Below are 21,625 nucleotides of genomic sequence, written 5' to 3'. Positions count from 1 at the left end.
TCTTAACGGGTTCGAACGGGTAACCCGCGAACCCATCGGGCTCAACCCGTTATAACCCGTTAAGATAACGGGTTGAGCCCGTTAAGACTGCCAACCCGTTAAGTCTGCCCGTAACCCGCCCGTGACCGCACTGTTGCCAGGCCTATTGGTGGGGAGGTCATCATTGAACAGCTGAGTCAGCCTTTGGTGTACTAACAAAACTAATTGTAACATGTTTAAAGATGACATTACTAAGCTTCTATTGTAGTACATGGTTCAGGTTTTATGTCCCCCTCCCTTGTAAAGTACTAATATTAATATAATAAATGAAACCGGACGTGGAACTGAGCTAGCTGGGTTCCAAACCCCTTTCGAACAAAAAAAAAATGACATTACTAAAGAAATAAGGCAGCATGTGATATGGGTCAATATCGTTACATAGCGTCATAGACAGGAAGAGTCAATAGGCCAGAAACGTGTATAGCCTTAGCCCCCATATTTACGGAGGCCGCGAACCATAATTAATACTTGACCAAATCTTAAACTACCAAAACGGAATCAAGTCAATTCCATACACTGTATTTCCCCAGAAATCAAAATTCCAAGACCCCCAAGAAACTCCATGGACCCAAATTCATCTCCTTCCAATTCCAATTCCAACACGACCATTCCGGTAGTGGCAACCCTCCCCGCTTTCGGGTCGGACTCTTTGACCCGGAAGCCCATCAGCTTGTGGCCCGGAATGTTCCACTCGCCGGTGACGCAGGCACTGTGGGAAGCGAGGTCTCACAAGTTCGAGAGGCTCTTGGACCCACCAGCAGACGCTCCTCCGCAGAGCGAGTTGCTGAACAAGACTCCGTCTCAGAGCAGGACTACAATTCTGTACAATTTCTCTACTGATTTTATACTGAGGGAGCAGTACAGGGATCCTTGGAATGAGGTCCGAATTGGGAAACTGCTTGAAGACCTTGATGCTTTAGCTGGAACCATTTCTGTCAAGGTAACACTTTTTTAGTCTTTCTGTGTTTGGATTTTTGGGTTTTGCTTCAAATTTGGTAACTTGAACTGGGTTGTGATTGGTTATGGAGTCATACATATGTGGATCATATCAAAGTAGATTGTATGGGGAATGAATAGCTGAGAAAGAAAAAGACAAGTGGTAAATCAAATGTGTTTATATGTCATGCCATTAGACCAGTGCATTTATCGAAAATTTGTGATCATTAGGCTGAATTGCACTTTGAACTCAATAAGCCTGACCTTTTGAACTCTCAACAATTGTGGCCTTGGAGATAGAAAATGAGGAGTATGTCTTGTTTGCTGGTATTTGCGGCTGTTTTCAATTTTCATGCCGAGTCGGAAAGTAATAAGATAACCGTAAGCATTATCCGAAGGAGCTGCCACAATTTTGAATTGAATTTTGTTTTGTGAAAGTCATGGGAATGGTCTTAAAACTTATGACTAACAGACAGTTGCCGCTCTTTTCTACCTCTATGAGAACAATAGAGCACTGAATTTGCACTGGTGTTTTCTACAACTAAATTGAGTTTCTCAACCGTATAGTTCATGTCCAATGAAACTTAATGGAGATATGGAGAATTTGTTCTCTCAAACGAAGACAAAGTTTCCTTCTTATTGCTGACAAAACAAAAATCCTTTTAGTAATAGATATTGTTAATATGTTGTACTGTGTTGATAGTTTCTCAGACTCGGGTATTTAAAACTTATCCAATGTATGATTGCTTTCATCATATGAGAATTCAATCGTTTGACTTTGTTATATCACATAAATCTTTATTTCTGCAATGTAAGGGTTGATAAAGTGTTGTTCGTATTGAATGGTAATTTAGCTAATTTTTTTTTAATTTTTTTTTTCTATCGACATCGCATCCCATGATGGTAGTGACATTTGAACCCATGACCCGCAAAGAATCGGTTACCGCCCACAGCTCACCGGTTGAATCTGATTTAGCTATTATGAAATGTTATACAGGTCAAGGTATGTACTAACACAACTTAACATTTACAGGTTGATTTTCCAGTCTTGGAGAGGCTATAAATTGGTGGCAGCCTTAACTTGAAAGAGATATGGAACAACCTTTGTCTGGGGAAAAAGGACAAAGTGAAATCAAGCTTCTAAGTGCTTGAAGAAGAACTCAAATTAAAGAGCAACAAGAGCGAGATTCGGAGTTTGCTATTCCACATGGGAGTTGACATGGGTGCCCCTTCCGTTTCAGGTTATTCGTGAATTCATTGCTCTGGCTCTAATTCTAGGATTATTCACATATATGTTTTTACTTTTTTCCAAGTATATAGTGGATTCTGCAGACATTAATTAAACTTTTCTTTCATCTGGTTACCTAAGTGTTTAGCTTCTGGAAATGTTGAAAGAGGTAGTTCTCCATCTACATTAGGAGTCTTAAGGATCCATGTGGAAGAGATTATGTTGATCCTATCGAGTCACATTCATTTAGTGCAGAACTTATACCCTTAAAAGTGGGTCCTTGGATCCATTAGAGTAGTCTGCATATGCTGAGACAACATGTGCAGCCAGCACTACATCATTCAAGTCTGATGGTTCTAGTCAGTATCTCCACCATTTAGTCAGACTGATAGTAAGAGAAGAACTGATATTGATGAGCATAGCAACTTCACCAACTCTCTCCTCTCATTTTCTGGAATTGCTAATCTCAGCCCAAATTACATTGAGAGTTTCCACATTATGGAAGGCACAAATCAAGAATTTTGACATGTTTCACTTATAATGATTGAACTTTTCTCCGTTGCATTACTGAGGTGTGCATATTTTGAGTGATTTCAACATCACTTGTGTGAATGAAGGTTCTTGGCACATACTCTCTATGTGTAGAACTGCAGATGCTTGGTCTTTTGGTCACATACTCGAATGCTTTATATTATGGGGTTCAGAGTCTAGAGTTAATGGATTATGATTGAGTGAATGCATATAGTTCAGAACAGAGAGCACTTTCCATTTCTAAATAATGAAACCCTTATGTAATATTTCTTTGACCCCTGTTTCTTGCTGTGGTTATCACTTGTATTTGACGTTGATAAACTTCTTAATAATACATTGTAGCAGGATAGAATGTCAATGGGTCTCAACCAACAATGCCGGTGATGGATGGGATCCGACTTGACTATTGACAGTTCTGTGATGTGTGAGATGTATATAGTTCTTCCTCTTATTGCCATGAGAAATCATTTTTAGCATGACCAGGTGGATGCTTTAAGTTTTCTGACCTTCTGATCTTGAGCATTGCCAAGAGTCATTTGTCTTGGGAGCAGTTGGCACTTTTTGGCAAATGTTAAGGAACTAAACTCCCACTAGCAAAGAAAAGAGGTACATGCTCTTTCTCTGTCAGCTCAATTTTGGTGCTATTTTACGGTTGATTTAGTGACTGTTACTTGTCTATAAATAACTTGAACATTTCAGGAGACTCTGCAGAAGGCTGGTGAGATATTTGGGACAAAGAATAAAGACCTATACACTATATTGGAAGGATTGACCAGTCATAACGTCTATAGAACCCTATACCCCATATGAAGGGTTGATAACAGTCCGTTGAACTCATGGCAATTAAAGTCTTTGTAAATTCAATCCATTTTTGATGTAATTAAACTGCAGCGAGTCAATTCTTTGAATTCCTGTAACTGTACAAGTAGCAACTTTGAGAGAATGTTAGCAAATTACTTGTTCTAACATCTTCACAAGACTTGAGAAGTTGGGATAAGTCATTTTAGGGTAGAAATTGCTTCCTGTAGGAGTGTAGGGCTAAGAATTTTCTTCTTTTCAGATCCAAAACTAGAAATGATAACATTTCAAGTTCATGCTACTTGCTTCATAGTCTACATCTAAAAGATGCATTTTACATCATCAAGGATACTTTTAGCAATTTCCTGGTGGGATATTGAATCTAACATTATTTTCAAATTAAATTGATAATTCTTTATACATAATTGTGCTCCTGTTCACGGGAAGTGGTTGGTTAATGCTGTGACTGATTCGACTTGATAAAAAGAAAATTTGTTTGTAGAAGGCTGTGACATTTCTTATTCTCTAGCCCTTTCAGCCAACTGTGGGCGTAGTCAACGACTTTGACTCACCTTCATGACAATTAAACATCGTTATAAGTGTGCGAGTAATGACAATCATGAATACGATGAAAACTACCATTGTAAATGTTGCAATGAAGGAGGCTAATAAACGCGGCATAATGACGATCATAATAACGTGGCATGATGGCGATAATAAGTACAGGTAATAAAGGTGATATTAAACGCCACTTGTGCTGCAAGCACTCCCTCACCTATAAATAGGGGGCACAATGACCAAATAAGATATCTGATTCCAACTCTTTCTATTGCACACAACTCATTTATTTGCGTTGGATACTTTTAGCAATTTCCTGGTGGGATATTGAATCTAACATTATTTTCAAATTAAATTGATAATTCTTTATACATAATTGTGCTCCTGTTCACGGGAAGTGGTTGGTTAATGCTGTGACTGATTCGACTTGATAAAAAGAAAATTTGTTTGTAGAAGGCTGTGACATTTCTTATTCTCTAGCCCTTTCAGCCAACTGTGGGCGTAGTCAACGACTTTGACTCACCTTCATGACAATTAAACATCGTTATAAGTGTGCGAGTAATGACAATCATGAATACGATGAAAACTACCATTGTAAATGTTGCAATGAAGGAGGCTAATAAACGCGGCATAATGACGATCATAATAACGTGGCATGATGGCGATAATAAGTACAGGTAATAAAGGTGATATTAAACGCCACTTGTGCTGCAAGCACTCCCTCACCTATAAATAGGGGGCACAATGACCAAATAAGATATCTGATTCCAACTCTTTCTATTGCACACAACTCATTTATTTGCGTTGGATAGTTTTCTGCAGGTACCCCCCCCCCCTCCTTTGCGCCGATGGTTAACTCCAAGTCAACGACGAAGGAAGCTTCTCGATCACTCTCGATCAGCTCCTGCTCCAGTCAGAATCCATTGGCGAGCCAAATTCCCCTTCGGAATTTTTCGTCGCCAACACGAACTTCATATTTGTGGCTCGTCACTCTAAAACTGGGAAGGCTGTTGCAGTTAATCGGCTCTTACGAGAAACTAAAAGAGAACGATTGCTTTTCAAGAAAGCAGAAGCCAGAAAATTTGACGTTGAATGTCTAGAATTGAAAGAAAAGTCTGCTACTACTGCAACATTACTCCCTTGCCTAGAGAAAATGGAATTGAGTGATCCATCAGTTGAAATATGTGTGGAATCAAAAGAACATTCTTGGCATTTCAAAACTTAAAAGAGCTCCAAATTGAGAGCTCATCCAGATCGAGATATGTGTTCCCATTTTTCATAATTAAAGGTCTAGTGATTCATGTATATGTGTTTCCATTGTTCACCAGGCCCACATTTTCATTGAAAAGGTATGAACATGATTAAAGAGTTACCGCGCCCACTAATAAAAGCCTGGGCCCAGACTTCACTGCTTGACTTGCTTTAGTTGAGTGGTGAAGAGCAAGAGTAGACTTGGAATTATAAGATCATTATTGATCATCTCTGTACTCCTGGCTCCAGAAATTTCTGCATTTCCCTTCTCTGATCAACAACCAAACAATTCGAACGAGAAAGGTACGCGTTAGTTGCCATTTCCCCGCAATTCTGTTGGCTTTCTTTCTATTGTTCGAATATATTGCTTAAGCTTTAGTTAGATTTGTTTCCTTTCTTGTCTTTGGTCTTGCTTATTCTTCATCCTACAACCCCCACCCCAAAATAGAAAAATAAAAGCAAAGGAAAAAAAAAAAAAAAACTACTGCTTTCATTTGTCCACCCTCTCTCCCCTTTACTTCTTAGAAGAACAAAAAAATCGTCCTTAATTTCTTCGAGTCCTTGTCCTTTTAGTATTCCTTCGTTTATTCCATTTGTGATCCTTCTTAGTCATCATCAAAAGCAACTTTTAGAAAAGTTTACCTTAAAAAGGTCGCTAGCGAGGCTAACTGGTGCGGGGGGGTGAGCGGAGGTGCACTGGCAAGGCTGGTTGGGCTTTGGCTAGACGCTGGCTAGCTGAAGGGTTTTTGAGATTTTCTAGGGTTTTGGCTTTTTGGATTAGGGTTAGAGCTACGTTACTGATAACGTGTTTAAGGACAAGAGAATTTGAGAGAATACTTAGATGCTTTCATTCATAATATGGGCTTTTTTATATAGAGGATTACATATACAATATTTTGGAGTACGACGAATCCTAATCAATATTTGATTAGGAGATCTATAATATTCTACCATATTACAATGAGAGCAAGTAATCCTGTTTGGATCAGGCACACATACATTAGGTTTCCTTCAACAATTTATGAATTATTAAGGATTTCTTTCAGAAATTGTGATTTAAATATTATCAGTTGATGAGTCAAAGATGAAATGAAAAATAATGAGTTAAATATTATGAGAAATTATGTGTTTAGAATTATGTATTCGAGGAGATAAATTATGAAAAATGATGATGATAACGCATGCATGTATTAGCTGGTTGGCAGTACCGTCTAGGTAATAGTCTGGTTAGCAATACCTTCCACAATTTATATATTCCAGTTGGCAGTGCCCTCCACAATTTATATATTCCAGTTGGCAGTATCCTTCAATGTGTCATCTGGTTGGCAATACCCTCCAGATGACATGTGATGATTAGTCGGCAGTATCCTTCAGGTGGCATGAGATGACTAGTCGGTAGTACCCTCCAGTCATCGCCTATTTTATCATGAGAGAGTTTTAATTGAAATTTCTGAAATGTTTATGAGATATTCGTATATTAAATGAGTTGAATTACAGTACATTTTGAGATATCAGTATCAGAGCATGTGTCGAGATGATTTACAGATGATTTGAATTATTTTGAGATTTCAGTACTAGAGGCTGGTTAAGAATATTTTCACGAGAATTTACTACAAGCTTGGTTATATATGAAAACAAATTTAGGGAAACATTAAATTTTATTTTATTTCCTTAAAATTTATTTGTTTTTCGTCCACTCACTCTAACAGTTTTCAAATGCTTTTCCCAAGGCTTTTCGGTTTTTTGTGCCCAGTCTGCAAGTTAGTCGAGGCATAGTGTCCACTACATCAATCTTCATTGTAGGTTATTATTTAACCTACTTATGTGATATATCGGTTTAATCCTTAGATTGCTCTGATTACCAACATTTGTATAACTTTTTATTTTAAGTAGATTTAAATTTATTGAAATTATCTGGGAGTTGTTTTTTTTTTTTTTTTCTTTTATCAAAAGAGGATCAAAAGGTTTCACTCCTGCCCTCATGGTATTATCAGGGAGTTGGTTATGAATTGTGAGGAGCATGTAGGGGTGTAGGCTCTAGGAGATAAGAATGAATATGATTATTGAGAAGCGTTAGAATGTTTTTACATATTTTGGGTCATCCATATTTAGGAGTAATTTTGCTGGATTTTCGGTAGAATTACTCATAAAATGGGTCCTTGAATTTCAGGGTGAAATCCGGAGCTAGTCATGTCATTAAGGGAGAATGTTACAGTTGTTAGGATTTGTTGTTTTACTGCTTGCATATTTGACTGTTTCCTTAGCCACTTACCACGTTGATAGGTAATGTGAACGTGGGCTGCATATATTCTGTGTAAAAGGTTGTTTATAAGCCAACTCTTTTGTTCCTAATGATAATTAAAAAAGCTGAGCATGCTACGAATGGCAAGGCTGTGATTACAAAATAAAAGAGGGGCAAAACCGTAATTTTAAGATCGAATAAACAGTACGAACAGAGGCACGAGGCTTTAGTATATAGTAAATTCCAATTCAAAAAATTATTTGCGTTTTCTAAGTCAAGTTGGCATTGGGAGATGAATTCTAATCACATAGCCAACAACAATACCGTAGTTTTCCAGGAAAAGCTAGCAGATATATAGATGCGTTTACATCTTCGTCACCCGGTAAAGTGTGTTTTAAGTCAAGTTGGCATTGGGAGATGGATTCTAATCACATGGCCAACAACAATACCCTAGTTTGCCGGGAAAGACTAGCAGAGATAGATGCTTTTACATCTTTGTCACCCGCTTCAAGACTAGGATGCTTGAATTGACGGTAACAAATGAATCACTCGACATTTTCTATTTAGCTACTTGTGTCTTTTATATTTTGACAACAGAACTACCCTTTTTTTATCTGAATAAGTTCTGACTTGGGAGTGTTAGGTGATGCTTACTCGGAAAAAGGACTTAGATTCAAGATAAACACTATACAGATTAAGCTCATCTCTTCTCTACCCTCAGAAGAATATTGTCGCATTTGTGTCCACTTCTGCTATCACCAAACAAATTTAACAGCTGCTTGAGAAAGGTACACCTTGCAAATTACAATTGAATCCACCTTACTTTGGCTTCCCTGCTTCTTTCCTTTTGCTTCTGGACTTTGATAGTGCTCTACTCTAGTTGAATCTTCATACTGTAATCACCAGAAAAACTAAATAGAAAAAGTATCTTTGCCATTTGCTTATTCAGCCAGAAGAAAAAAAAAAAAAAGTTATTGCATCCTCTTTTTGATCCTTACTTTGCTTGTCCTCGTGTCATCGCTATTTTTCATCAATTCAATTGTTCTGTGAATTTGTATACACAGAATAAAAAAAGAATACCAAAAACCAAAATCAAAACAACACTTCACTTTAGTTGGTAGTTCTTTTCATTTCCTTGATTTTGATTTCATCAATTCCATTATTCTGTGAATCTGCATTCACTGGGCAAGAAAATAACCTCTTGCCGTTACTTCCTTCCTTTCTTTCTTTCCTTGATCATCAAAAAGAAAAACAGAGTAGACAAATGGCAGATATTGTGATTACAGTTGTTGGAAAATTAGCAGAGTACACAGTCGCACCTGTTCTGCGACAGTTTGGTTATCTGATTAACTACAAGAGCAATGTTGAAGATCTCACCGCGAAGGTTACAACTCTGACTGCCAAAAGAGATGGGGTACAACAAAGTGTAGATGCAGCGAAGAGGAACTTAGAGGATATTCTTCCTCTAGTTGACAACTGGTTGGAACGAGTAAAGCAGACCATAGAAGAAAAGGAGACATGTTTTGAAAAAGGAAGAGTAGCCAAGGCAACAACATGCTGCAGCTCAAATGGGTGGTGTCCAAATCTGAAGGTTCGTCATTCCTTGAGTAGGAAAGCAGCGAAGATGGCTCCAGAGGTTGATCACCTTATTACAGATGGAAATTTCACCACAATAACTTGTCCTGCTCCTCCGCCGAAATTTGAATATCCAGCCATACCATATTTTGAGGATTCCACTGAGGCACCGGCCAAGCCACATGAAGGGGCTAGCTCCTCCTCAGGAACATCCAATCCTGCTAAACCACCTGCACCTATGGATCTCTATGCGCGTCTGCAATATAGGTTGCCTTACACAAAAGATCTCTTGACGGCTCTGCAAGATGACAAGATCAGTATGATTGGCATTTCTGGGACAATCAGAGAGATAGATACAGTAACAACTAAAGAGTTCATGAAAAGAATGAAACAAAAAAAGCGCTTTGAAGAGGTTGCCATGGCAGTTGTGTCCCAGGATCCAGACTTGAAACGAATACAAGGTGAAATTGCAGAAATGCTAGACCTGAAATTGGAGAATGGGAGTTTGGTTGAACGGGCAGAGAGGCTACGTGCTGTTTTACAGGCATCCGATTCCAAGAGGATTCTTGTAATACTGACTGATGTCTGTGGAATACCTGATTTGGAAGCAATTGGAATTTCTCGTGTTGATATCAAGAAAAGCTGCAAGATCATGTTGATTTCACAACTATCAAATGTGTTTGGTGAAATGGGGACTCAGAGCAATTTCAAATTGTTATTACAATCCACTCCCATAGCAAGACCTGTTGAGTTTGAATCAAGAATTTCAGTCATAAGAGATGTAATGGATGCCCTGACGGATGATGAATCCAACCCCATTGTAATCTGTGGCATGGGGGGAATTGGCAAAACAACCTTGGTGATGGAAATTGGTGCCAAAGCGAGTGAAGTAGATCTATTTGATGATGTTGCAATTGCAGAGTTTACACAAGAACCTGACTTGATCAAAATCCAGGGTAAAATTGCGAAAGCTCTAGGTCTGGAACTTAAAGTAGAGGATGACAGAGCAGCCAAGTTACGAGAAAGATTATCTATGGGTACGAAAAAGGTCCTTGTAATATTGGACAATGTTTGGGGACAACTAAATCTGTGGGAACTAGGAATTCCAATTTCCCGTGATCCAAAAAGTTGCAAACTTCTGGTATCATCACGGAATCAAGATATCTTTAAAGAGATGAGAACCAAAAAGAATTTCCTCATTGGTAGTTTGCCAAAACATGATGCCTGGAGTTTGTTTAAGAAGGTAGCAGGAGGTTCCATTGAAAATCCTGATCTGCGTCTTATAGCAGAACAGGTTCTGGATGAATGTGGTGGGTTACCGGTTGCAATTTCTACGGTTGGAAGGGCACTACAAGATGGAAAAATTCCAGTATGGAGAAGTGCACTCAGACAACTAAAACAAGCTTGCCCAAAAGACGTTCCAGGAGTGATAGAGCATGTGTATGGAAAAATAGAGTTCAGCTATAATTGTTTACCAAGCGAGCAAGCCAAATCATGTTTTTTGCTATGTTGTCTATTTCCCGAGAGTGAAGATTTTACAATTGGATTATTGGTTGTTTTTGGGATTGTGCTTGGGCTTTTTAGAGGCATTAATTCAATATCTGAAGGAAGGGACTATGTGGAATCTTTGGTTGACATACTCAAAGATCGTTCTTTATTGTTGAACGGTGAGAAAGGCAACTTGAGAATGCATGATGTGGTGCGCCATGTAGCCATGTATATTGCCTCGGAAGAGATGAGACAGAAGAAGAATGATCAGCTTGAAAGGAGAGTTGTGTTAAGACGGGGAGAAGAATTGAACCATTGGCGCAAGAATAGTGTTAACAAGGAATCTATTTATTGTAGTTCACTGACAACCAATATGAGTACTACTGAGCTTTTACTGTTGCTATGCACAGATTTTCATAAACTGGAGCTGCCAGCCACAATTTTTGATGGAATGGAAGATCTCAAGGTTTTATTTATCGCGGGTTCAATCCTCCCATCCCTTCAACTTCTGAAAAATCTTCAAGCACTCATTCTAGTGGAGTGCCAGCTTTTTAATAGTGATGTCATTCCAGAGCTACGGACACTCATGATACTCTGCTTAAATAGATCTGACATCAAACAGTTGCCTGATACATTCAAAAATTTATCTAATCTGAGGGTGTTAAGTTTGGCAGGATGTACACAGCTTAAAGTAATCTCACCAGGTGTTCTGTCGAGTTTATCTCGTCTAGAAGAATTGTACATGTGGGATAGCTTTGAAGATTGGGTGGTTGAGAAACTGAGCTCAACAGAATCAATCAATTGGATCTCTCAATTGGAGGTTGATGCCCAACCAGAAGAAGTCGACATGTGGAAGAGATTCAACAGGTTGGCGATTGAGAAACAAGCCTCAACAGAAACAACAACTGATCTGATCTCTCGACTGGAGGATGAGGAAAGAAGTGAACCAGAGGAACTCGACAGCCTTGGAGATCTGTTTGCAAAGTATGTTGGAGATCTAGAAGGAAACTACGACCATCTCACAAGGTGGGCCAACTCTATGGACTGGAGAGTTGGGTTACTTTCAGAGCTACTTTCCTTTTCCCATTTGACTACTTTGGAAGTGGTTTTACCACCAATTGACATTCTGCGAACCAGCAAGCCATTTCATAAGCTTGAAAGATTTAAGATCTCTATTGGATGGGATAAGCCTTATCAAGACTTGGAGGACTTAAAGGGTAACTACTTGAGAGTTCATGATCTTGACGCAAGCTCTCTTGCGGATACTGGAATCAGTTTGTTGTTAAAGAAAACTAACAAGCTCGAGTTAAAAATGAAGAATTTGACGGACCCTCTCAATGTCTTAGATGTAAACTGCTGTGCAAACTTGGAGTCACTTACCCTCAAAGACTGTGATACTCTGGAATATCTGATTGACATGACTCTTCAGCAAGATACTCCACTAAGCGTCTTTCCTGTCTTGAATTATCTGGAAATCGATGGAGCAAGAAGGCTGAAAGAGATTTTTCATGGTGACCTGCCACTGGGATCGCTTCAGAAACTAGAAAGGCTAACTTTACGGGATTGCCAGTCATTGGAAGCAATTTTTGCCTTGGAAGGATCGGGACATCATGTCAAAGAGATCAACTTCCGTAGTTTGACAGACTTGGCACTTGAAGGTCTACCAAGCTTCACTGGAATGAGCAGAAGTACTTGTAAGGGGATGGAAAGGCAACTGGAAGGCAGCAGTCTCTATCCCAATAGTTTGACCGTTGAACATTCACTTTTCTCTGACCCCAAGGTATTTTTCCTTTTAGAAAAGTTGTACTTTGTCACATCTTTGGAAGTAAATTTCCATCTTTTACTTTTTCAAATTACTAATTACAATTTGACTATCTACTACTAAGGTTATGTCATAGTTTTTTTTTTACCAAGGTTGGATGAAAGAAGAATTTGAATAAGCATATATAAAGGCTTAATTGAAGTCCAAAAAGAATAATATCGATATAAAAATGAATATGTGTCAATTTACCTTATTTTAAAGTTTCACACTTGCACAAGTCACCTGGAGAGTATGCTAAAAGCCTAAAATAAATGGTCACAAAATTCCCTACCCAGCCTCTCAATTGTTTATAGCAAAATAAACCAACCAGCTAGTATTTTATAGGACCCAAAAAAGGAATTCCCAAATATATATGTATTGTTGTTGCTGGATGTAAAACTATAAGAACAAATGGTTGGACAACGTAAGCGAGCAAGTAATTTTTGGGAGATAGTACTATATTAACAGATCTCAATGTATTCGCAGGTTGTCTTTCCCGTCTTGGAATACCTGACAATTAGCCGTCTGGGCAACTGGAAAGAGATATGGAATAGCCGACTTTCACCCAACTCCTTCTCTGAATTAAGAGAGCTCACTGTCGAGGATTGTGACAAACTATTGCATTTGGTACCAACACAAATGCAAAATAGATTGCAGAGATTGGAGAGCATAGGGGTATTCAACTGTTCTTCACTGGAAGAGATTTTTGAAGTCGGAAGATTGACCGTCAATGAAGGGAATGCTTCAATTTCTCAGTCATACAAAATACCTTCAAATATTTCCCAATCTGATCAAGAGATGCAAATAAATGATATCATGGATTTCAAACAATCTTGTCAAGGCTTTCAGAATTTAACTGAACTAGAAGTTAGATCTTGTGGCAGTTTGAGATACCTGCTCTCTCCTTCGATTGCCAGAGGTCTTGCCAAGCTCAAATATCTAACTATAAGATCTTGCGAGATGATCGAAGCAATAGTCGCAGCAGATGAGGGTGAAGAAACAGAGGATGAAAGCATGCTCCCTCAGCTATATTATTTGGCTCTTGTGGATCTACCCAATCTTGGAAGCTTTTCGCAAGGCAAATATACTTTTGATTGGCCACTAGTGGAATGGATCATAATTAACAAATGCAACAAAATGAACAACTTCTGTTCAGGATCCCTCAGCATCTCAAGGGAAGTGAGGATACGAGTCTCTGATTCTGGTGAGAATCTCAAGCAGGAGCTGAATGATAGCAAGAAAGAAAGCTGATCAGGTATGCAATTGCAATTCTACTGCTGTACAGTCCTATCATATGTGTTTTGACCGAGCATCAGGATAAATGTGTAATCTGTTTCAATGTGAATCAAATTTTGCAGATCTGGACGCAGTGCATTTCTGCTCGTGGAGAAGTTAATCTAGGAGTGGCTTGGTACAAGTCGGTTGGGATGTTCTTTATGTCTGCCGCATTTTCCGCTCGAGCTCACTTCAGCCTGGGGAGCGGTGGCGACAGACACTTGTTTAATCTAGTTGTGTGATGAGTAGAAAAGATAAGAAAAAAACGATTGTTCTTGTAGTTTGAATCCTTGTGTGTATTTCAGATTTTTTGTAGTCTTCTCGAAAAAAAGAAAAAAGAAAAAAAGAATTTGTGTTAGTTATCTGTGATTGATATTGAGAGTTTTGGCCCATTCTTGTGATCTTGTCTGTAATTTGGATTTCTTATCTTCTTGTGAATTTGGAAACAACAACAAGTAGTTGTGTTGTAATCTTTTCCTGCTTCTTTTGTTTTAGTGATTTGGATATTCATTGTGGTGGACATAGCCAAATTCGAGGTGAACTACATAATTATGTGTCTTCTTGTAGTTGTGTTTCATTTGTCTTTCCTTCTTCATTGCGTTTGTGAAATTTACAGGTTAGTTAAAAGTAAAGGGAAAATTTCGCAAACAGTACACCAAGTAAAGGCCACTAATAATTCTTATACATAAAGTTTCAAACAAAACATTTCGGTACACGAAATCTGAAACTCGACCCACTATCAGTACACAACGTCAATTTTTGACACCAAAATGTCCATTATGCCCTCAGTTCTTTTTTTTTTAATAATTTTTTTTTTATGTTATTTTTTTTTCCCTCATTTTTTCTGTTATTTTTTTCTATTATTTTTTTTCCTTCGTTTTTTCTGTTTTTTTTTTCCTTCATTTTTTTCTATTATTTTTTTTCCTTCATTTTTTCTGTTTTTTTTTCTATTATTTTTTTTCCTTCATTTTTTCTGTTATTTTTTTTTCTTCCTTCGTTTTTTTTTTCCTTCGTTTTTATCTCTTTCTTTCTTTTCACATGACTAAATATTGGCTGAGTTACAAATATAAGCTGTAGGACCATAAATCTCACCAATTAGAGGGCAAGGGCGGCGTTGGAAGCGAGGGAGTGAGCCCGGAAGAAGGAAGAAGAAAGAGATAAAAACGAAGGAAAAAAAATAACAGAAAAAATGAAGGAAAAAAAATAACAGAAAAAACGAAGGAAAAAAAAATAACAGAAAAAAAAAAAGAAGGAAAAAAAATAACAGAAAAAACGAAGGAAAAAAAATAACAGAAAAAAAAAGAAAGAAAAAAAATAATAGAAAAAAATAACAGAAAAAAAAAATTATTAAAAAAAAAAAACTGAGGGCATAATGGACATTTTGGTGTCAAAAATTGACGTCGTGTACTGATAGTGGGTCAAGTTTCAGATTTCGTGTACCGAAATGTTTGGTTTGGAACTTTATGTATAAGAATTATTAGTGGCCTTTACTTGGTGTACTGTTTGCGAAATTTTCCCAAAAGTAAATGCACATATTCTTGTATGTCTAAATGACTAAATGTATTAAAGTCATGAAATAAAACACGACAGTAGTTAATATATACAAACGTATTTATGAGTATTGTACCACTGGAAGACGAGGATCTACTATTCAAAGTGTCAATCCTATTGCATTCTCAAAACTTTTAAGTATATTTTGACAACTTCGTGGACATGATTGTGTTACGTCTTATAAAATTAATTATTGTAAGTGCACATACCAGTAAGACAATTTGGTGAAAATTTGGAGGGTACTATGGAAGTACTTAAGTAGCTCATGGAGGAATAATACTGGCAATATGAAACTGCTCAAACATTTGTTAACACAAAAATTGCATTTCATAAAAATCCTACTATATGAAGATTTAACTTTTTTTTTTTGATAAGTATGAAGATTTAACTTTTCTGTTTCTTTTCTTGTAGTAATATAAGGTAGGCTGCTATTTGTCGACACCACTCTCAAGTAGAAAATAGGCAAACTTGAGTAGAAAATCTTTACCCCCACACCAATCTTTCTGGTCACAGTTGCTGTGGACAAAATAGTCTTGTAGAAGATAATTGGTATCAACCTTGATATGAAAATAGTGCGTAACTAGGCATCAACCCCTGCACGATGTTGCGGGTATGATATATGTTTAACTACAACAATTAACCAAAATATAAAATCAAACTTAAAAACATGATACTTAAATTTAGCCTTTTAGAGATGCTCATTGACGCGATCATTTATCGAAAGAGTATGTGGACTCTTTCCGCATTCTTTCGGTTTTTTCCCAATTTTGACAATATTTTAGCCCAGCTACTAATTCACCCTGCCTTGTCAATACTGTTATCTTCAAGGTTCAATGAAATTCACCTTGCCCGTACAATTTCATTTTTAAATCTTTGACAGTAGACCATGTGGAGAAACTTCACTACTGTGACAGAGACCATGATAGCGGTCATCCACTTCTCCTGTCCATCATCCATTTCTGGTCGGGATTGTAGCCAATGAAGGATACAGAAGTAAGATACGTATGACCGAACTACTGAATATATAGAATAACAGAACTTAGCAATCCAGTTTTTAACTCTTATGATTTGCTAATTCAGGTGATACAATAACAGTGAAAATTTATGGATATGCCTCCACAGAAATCTTTTCAATATGCCAAATTGGAACCCTCTAAGAAGCCAGTTAAAAGGGAGCATATCAGCAATACATTCCACAAAACCAACCGAATCAGAGTCCGAAATCTAGAGATCGTTCGGCTCCAATTTTCAGGTTGGAGTAGGGAAAACAAATGGATCGCTTACCTTTGAGATCAGTTCTCAAGCAGACTCGAGCAATATTTGCAGTCCAAGAGTTGCCATAACAGATGCAAAGACAATGTCACCCTGCGCGAGCAAGCATAATTAGTACAGAATCTGGAGATATACAAAGAACCAAAACAGAGCTGACAAACAGTAATTCATTATGAACAATGTGGACACAACTTTGCATGACCAACACAATATGTTGATTGTTGCCAGCCAAATGTACTCATTCCTAGTTGCTCAAAACTAAAATATAGTCTTCGCTCAACCAATGCTATCTCTCTATTATCTCATCAACTGTTGTAAGAAAGAATCTAACTATTTTCAAAATCGTTCTAGTTAGCAAAATTGATAATGCCTTACCACTGGTTACAAAGAGCAGGAAATTTGCTACATTTTATATATCTCAATCTTAGCTAGCTGCTTCATTTCATCCCGAAATTTATTCAAAATAGGGCAGATTTAAAAACAATATAAACTTAAAGAAAAAAACATATGTGTTTTAATTGAGAAATTAGAACTCCTAAGATGTCCCATTTTATGAGAAACAATGACAGTAAGGGCGGCCTCTTTCAATAACCACTTTTTTTTTTTTGAAAGGTTCAATAACCACTTTGATACACTTAGGTTTGGTTTCTAGAGGCTTTATGTCAAATAATTATAAATACTGGTGAAAAAGGGTCAAACCCCATGCCTACAAAGTAAAGCACTGTTATTCATTTGCGATGCTCAAATTTGTAATGGCACGATTATGTATGCAATAAAGCATAGATTGGCATAGTCATCCAATACAAAAATTCGGAGGTATCAAGAACCATCAACTAAGGTTAATATATATCACACCTTAAGCAGCAAAAACCTACTACTATCAAACACATAATTTCAGTTGATAACACTGATACAAAGTACCTCATTGAGGCGTTCAGCATCCCTCATCTTTTCCAACGTCCAATGATCAAGTAACACCCTATTTTCACGGTTTAAAGTATCACCTCCACTGTAAGTCCCTCAGCCTGGATTGTGGGGAATCCAATAAACCACAAAAAACCCTGTCAATTTTATTTTACGCAGGGACTCAATAATCCTATTCTCAATCTGATATCAGATCAGCTGATGCATATTAATAGAGTAGCGGCATACCTTTGTTTTTGCATGACTGAAAGATGCTTCAACACCAAATCACAGCATTGATATAAGAAATAATTACAACTACTGCAAATGAAACCTGCAATAAGAACCCTCAGAATCAATACAGGGATTTATTATATCAAACATGCATCACTGCAGCATTAATTTGAAAAACCTTTTAAGAGTTGAGCTAGAACCCAAAGGCCACAGTGAATAAAGACAACAAAACCCAGGAATCTCAATACCTGATTTCTAACTGTAACCAAAAACCAATTCACCAAATACCCATTTCCCATAATCAAAAGCAATGAATCAGAGATAGACAGAAGAATCATGGTATACACTTACAAAAAGAAAAATCTTTTTTTCTTTTTTTATCTCACAACCCAAGAGATTTTCAATTAAAAGTTCAAGTTCCAGGCCAAAGAGAGAAGATGCACACAAAAATTCATAAAATACAAATGAGTAGCATTGCGGTCTGTGTTTGTAAAAACAATCAGCAGGTTGTGAATGGAGAATGCTATTCAAATAGAACTCATGCAGCTAAAATTGAGACTCTAGAGCTGTTCAAATAGATTAATATACTTGAATTTTGGACCATGAAACAGCAACAGGGAAGTCATGTTTGGTAAGCAGTTATTTTAAGTATAAACATAAACAGAATAAGAGGAACTGGTCACAGGTTCAAGAAAATGCAAAAGGGTCATGGTTATTTGTTATTGGAGTTGTCATAGATTCGAAGTACCATTGCTAATCAAAGTACCTGAAACCAAGACCGCACCCAATAGCTTTGTGCAGAGCTCTGCTATTCATATATATATATAGATACACACACACACACATATGTATATATAACATAGTAGTTGCAACTGCGCACATGCAAAAGGGGGAAAAAATAGAAGAGAGGTTCTGTTCAAAAGTGAAATTAAAAGAGTGGAAAATAAACATAGTTGATAGTTATAGATAAGCAATCAATTTTTGTTTCTATCTATATCTTTAAGCTTTAGTAGTTAAAGCAAACACGTTCATACTATGTATTGAGCAAACCCTGTACACCATCAGAACTCTGAAGCATTCGCTGAGTTAACTAAACCTATTACATAAGAAAGAATTTGTCCACCCCCCCCAAAAAAATCTGTTCACTCACATAAAGAGCTATCTTAGGCAATGAGTTCTGAAAACACATTCCTAATTTCCAATAATACGACCTAAAATCTAAACAATCTTAACTACTTTCGCATTCACTAACAGACCCCAAAAGCAATCAACCATTTCAATTTCTTTTTGTTTCGAAAATAAGTGGGGGTTCTAGGTAATATATGTCAAACAATACATCTCATTTTAATGATACTCCAGTACACTAAGCCGTGTTCAAGCTATTGCATTTCCAGGATTCCCTTCATAGTATGCATAGAGGAAAATACAATTTTGTCGATATACAATAGGTTTATAGTTACATACTACAACAACTATAATTGAAAGGATGGAGAATCAGTGAATCACATGTCTGTAATTCCATACAATCACAGAATAACATGGAATCGCTGTAGTCTGTAACCATTATAGTTACAGACAACAGCAACTATAAACCCAAATAATTCAAAGGATGGAGAATCTGAGAAAAAGTAAATGGAAAGTATTAGAAGCTATGCTTGAGTAGCATGCCATCAAACTACTGCATGATAGCATATATAATACCTCCAGCGGCTCAATTTCTGTAGCAAAGAAGAGGAACAATCATCTCTGTCTCACCTAAAGAATAACATAAAAGGCATTAAATTGAGTGAGTTAGATTTCAGAAAACACTTGAAATGACAGAATTTAGCAAAAACTGAAACAGATTAAGGAAAATTATTGGTTGCACATTCCTCAGTCAATTTCTTTTGATACTATGCTCATCCTCCCTGAAAATCCATAAGCTTCAAAATGAATAACAATCTCAACAACGCCTGCATTACTCAAACCCAAAATCAGTGACATGCACAGATTGAGAATGACTTTAAAGAAATTCTTTGAAAAAAAGCTACTGTACCTGGGCAAAACGAATACAACCTCTGCGTATGTCGCCCTCTATCAATCCACCTCTTCAACTCTCTTTCTGCCAGGCAAACAACGTCTCTCTTTCAGCTCCTGTCTCTTCTGCGCAGCAGAGAAGGGGCGACCCGCCATCGCTCAAAGTAATTAGGTGGTGGCTCAACAGATCAACAGGTGGCAAGGGTAATGAGCAAAATATGGGCAAAGCAGCAGGGCAAATTACTATTCATAAGGATTTAGAGGTTTAAAATAGGTAACTAGGCAACTCGCCCACTCAATGCTGCGGGGTTATGTTTTTTTTTTCCTGAATTCATGTTTATAACCTAATGTGAGATGGTAATTCATTCATAATCTCTTTGAACCTCTCATCAGCCAATATATTCTTAAAATGTCAATGACTTTACATAGCTGAGATCAAATTCTAAAATGCTGTAAAATCAAATCCAAACGTAATACCCTCATATTCCGAATTATCTCATTACAACCATAGTCAGAAAAGGATACTTGAAGTTTCCCATTGATTTTGCAACACCTGCAACTACCGGAGCAACACCAATGTGAATTCCTCCACCCATTCTAGCCTGCATGTAATTCAACGTCAAATGCAGAATGGCTAAAATAAGTCTGATAATATCTCAAAGGGGCTAAGGTTGGGAACAAAGAACAAGGGAACATAATTTGAGCTTACCATAACGAATACCATGTCTGACCCATATAGTGCTTCTTCTATGATTTTAGGCTTTGTTTGACAGCATTCACACCAACATCTGGCATGGGTTTCCACCAGCACCAAGACCCCTGGTAAGCTCTTGACCAATTTTTAAACGGTTCTCAGGAAAGACAGGCGAGATTCTCATGGCTTGAACATATTCCTTCCAATTGTTCATTAACTATACAATTTCCCTTCTCTCCAGTGATATATGAAGCAGAATGCTTTCCATTAGCAGTTCCATATTCCCCCAAAACCCAGCAAATGACCTGTAATCACAACTAAACGTTAATATATCAACAATATTCTTTCATAAACTTCTACATAAAAGCAAAATAGGATGAAGAGAATTGAGAGGACAGAGCATACCTGACGAAATACAGACTAAAGCTTTGGCTCTCCAATTATGCGCAAATACGACTCCACCTACATAGAAAAATCTTCATTGCCACACCCAAAAAAAGGGCAAGCAAATGGTCTAGAAGACGGGGAAGAAGAAACTAAAGCATCAATTTTGTAAATATTCCAGTCTTTAAGTTAAAGAGATAGCAGCCAAAAGGGAGTGAAGTAATTACAGAATTAAATCTCACAGCAAAATTTACAAAAATTTAGAATATGAAATTTCCAACCCATATTCATCATAATCAATAAACATGACCACAGTAGATAATGATTATATCCAACATATACACACATCAACTGATTCAATTCAATATTGAATTTCGAAGAACCACCACAACCAAACTACTTGACTAATCATCAAGAAATTGAAAAAAGAAAATCAAAATTCAACCAATTAGGAAAATCAAGATTCAATTTTGGAGAACCTCACTATCAATTACCAAGAAATTCAATTAGTCGTCACCGGAGCTGGAAGATGCGCAACCCAGAATCTCCATCTTCTCTCTCTCTCTCTCTCTCTCTCTCCCAAACAGCGAGAAGATCCACTCTGCAAGCCACGCAACCAAGCCATGGAGGGGCAAAACAGTTGAAGAGACTAGAAATAAGAGGCAAAATCGTCCCAACACTTAAGGCCTTATACTGTTCATCCAACGATAGCCTTCTGTCATCAATTGAAATCCAACTAACAAAACTAATTGTAACATGTTTAAAGATGACATTACTAAAGAAATAAGGCAGCATGTGATATGGGTCAATATCGTTATTCGTTACATAGCGTCGTAGACAGGAAGAGTC

General features: G+C 37.3%; 1 protein-coding gene and 2 long non-coding RNA genes across 12 annotated transcripts; 2 read left to right on the top strand and 1 right to left on the bottom strand.

The window, feature by feature from the left end:
* Nucleotides 1–457: 457 nt before the first annotated feature.
* LOC133739054 (uncharacterized) lies at nucleotides 458–3,828 on the top strand. 2 transcript variants are annotated; one of them, XR_009860429.1, is made up of 4 exons: nucleotides 458–979; nucleotides 2,009–2,216; nucleotides 3,077–3,340; nucleotides 3,434–3,828. It is a non-coding gene; the product is annotated as an uncharacterized LOC133739054 (long non-coding RNA). The 2 variants fall into 2 exon arrangements; XR_009860430.1 differs by having other exon boundaries at nucleotides 459–979; nucleotides 3,080–3,340.
* A 1,759-nt stretch (nucleotides 3,829–5,587) lies between these two features.
* On the top strand, nucleotides 5,588–14,194 carry LOC133739019 (disease resistance protein At4g27190-like). The gene is made up of 4 exons (XM_062166728.1): nucleotides 5,588–5,644; nucleotides 8,248–12,426; nucleotides 12,934–13,702; nucleotides 13,806–14,194. The coding sequence occupies exons 2-3, from the start codon at nucleotides 8,848–8,850 to the stop codon at nucleotides 13,696–13,698; spliced, it is 4,344 nt and encodes a 1,447-aa protein (XP_062022712.1). The 5' UTR covers nucleotides 5,588–5,644; nucleotides 8,248–8,847; the 3' UTR covers nucleotides 13,699–13,702; nucleotides 13,806–14,194.
* On the bottom strand, nucleotides 13,655–21,488 carry LOC133739020 (uncharacterized). 9 transcript variants are annotated; one of them, XR_009860403.1, is made up of 11 exons: nucleotides 21,271–21,486; nucleotides 20,798–20,854; nucleotides 20,408–20,697; nucleotides 19,718–20,300; nucleotides 19,384–19,634; nucleotides 17,698–17,782; nucleotides 17,467–17,570; nucleotides 16,558–16,638; nucleotides 16,118–16,232; nucleotides 15,761–15,867; nucleotides 13,655–13,671 (listed from the first exon to the last, which is right to left on the bottom strand). It is a non-coding gene; the product is annotated as an uncharacterized LOC133739020 (long non-coding RNA). The 9 variants fall into 9 exon arrangements; XR_009860402.1 differs by lacking the exon at nucleotides 13,655–13,671 and having other exon boundaries at nucleotides 15,673–15,867; nucleotides 21,271–21,484; XR_009860404.1 differs by lacking the exons at nucleotides 13,655–13,671; nucleotides 15,761–15,867 and having other exon boundaries at nucleotides 15,874–16,232; nucleotides 19,718–19,941; nucleotides 20,224–20,300; nucleotides 21,271–21,482.
* Between the last annotated feature and the right edge of the window lie 137 nt (nucleotides 21,489–21,625).

The sequence above is a fragment of the Rosa rugosa genome, chromosome 3 (genome assembly GCF_958449725.1).
Source record: "Rosa rugosa chromosome 3, drRosRugo1.1, whole genome shotgun sequence".
Taxonomy (NCBI): domain Eukaryota; kingdom Viridiplantae; phylum Streptophyta; class Magnoliopsida; order Rosales; family Rosaceae; genus Rosa; species Rosa rugosa.
This window is presented reverse-complemented; position numbering and strand designations above follow the sequence as displayed.

Coding starts and splice junctions, on each gene's coding strand:
- LOC133739019 (XM_062166728.1), top strand. CDS start 8,848: ATGGCAGATATTGTGATTACAGTTGTTGGAAAATTAGCAGAGTACACA. Junction 12,427..12,933: donor CACTTTTCTCTGACCCCAAG/GTATTTTTCCTT, acceptor ATGTATTCGCAG/GTTGTCTTTCCCGTCTTGGA.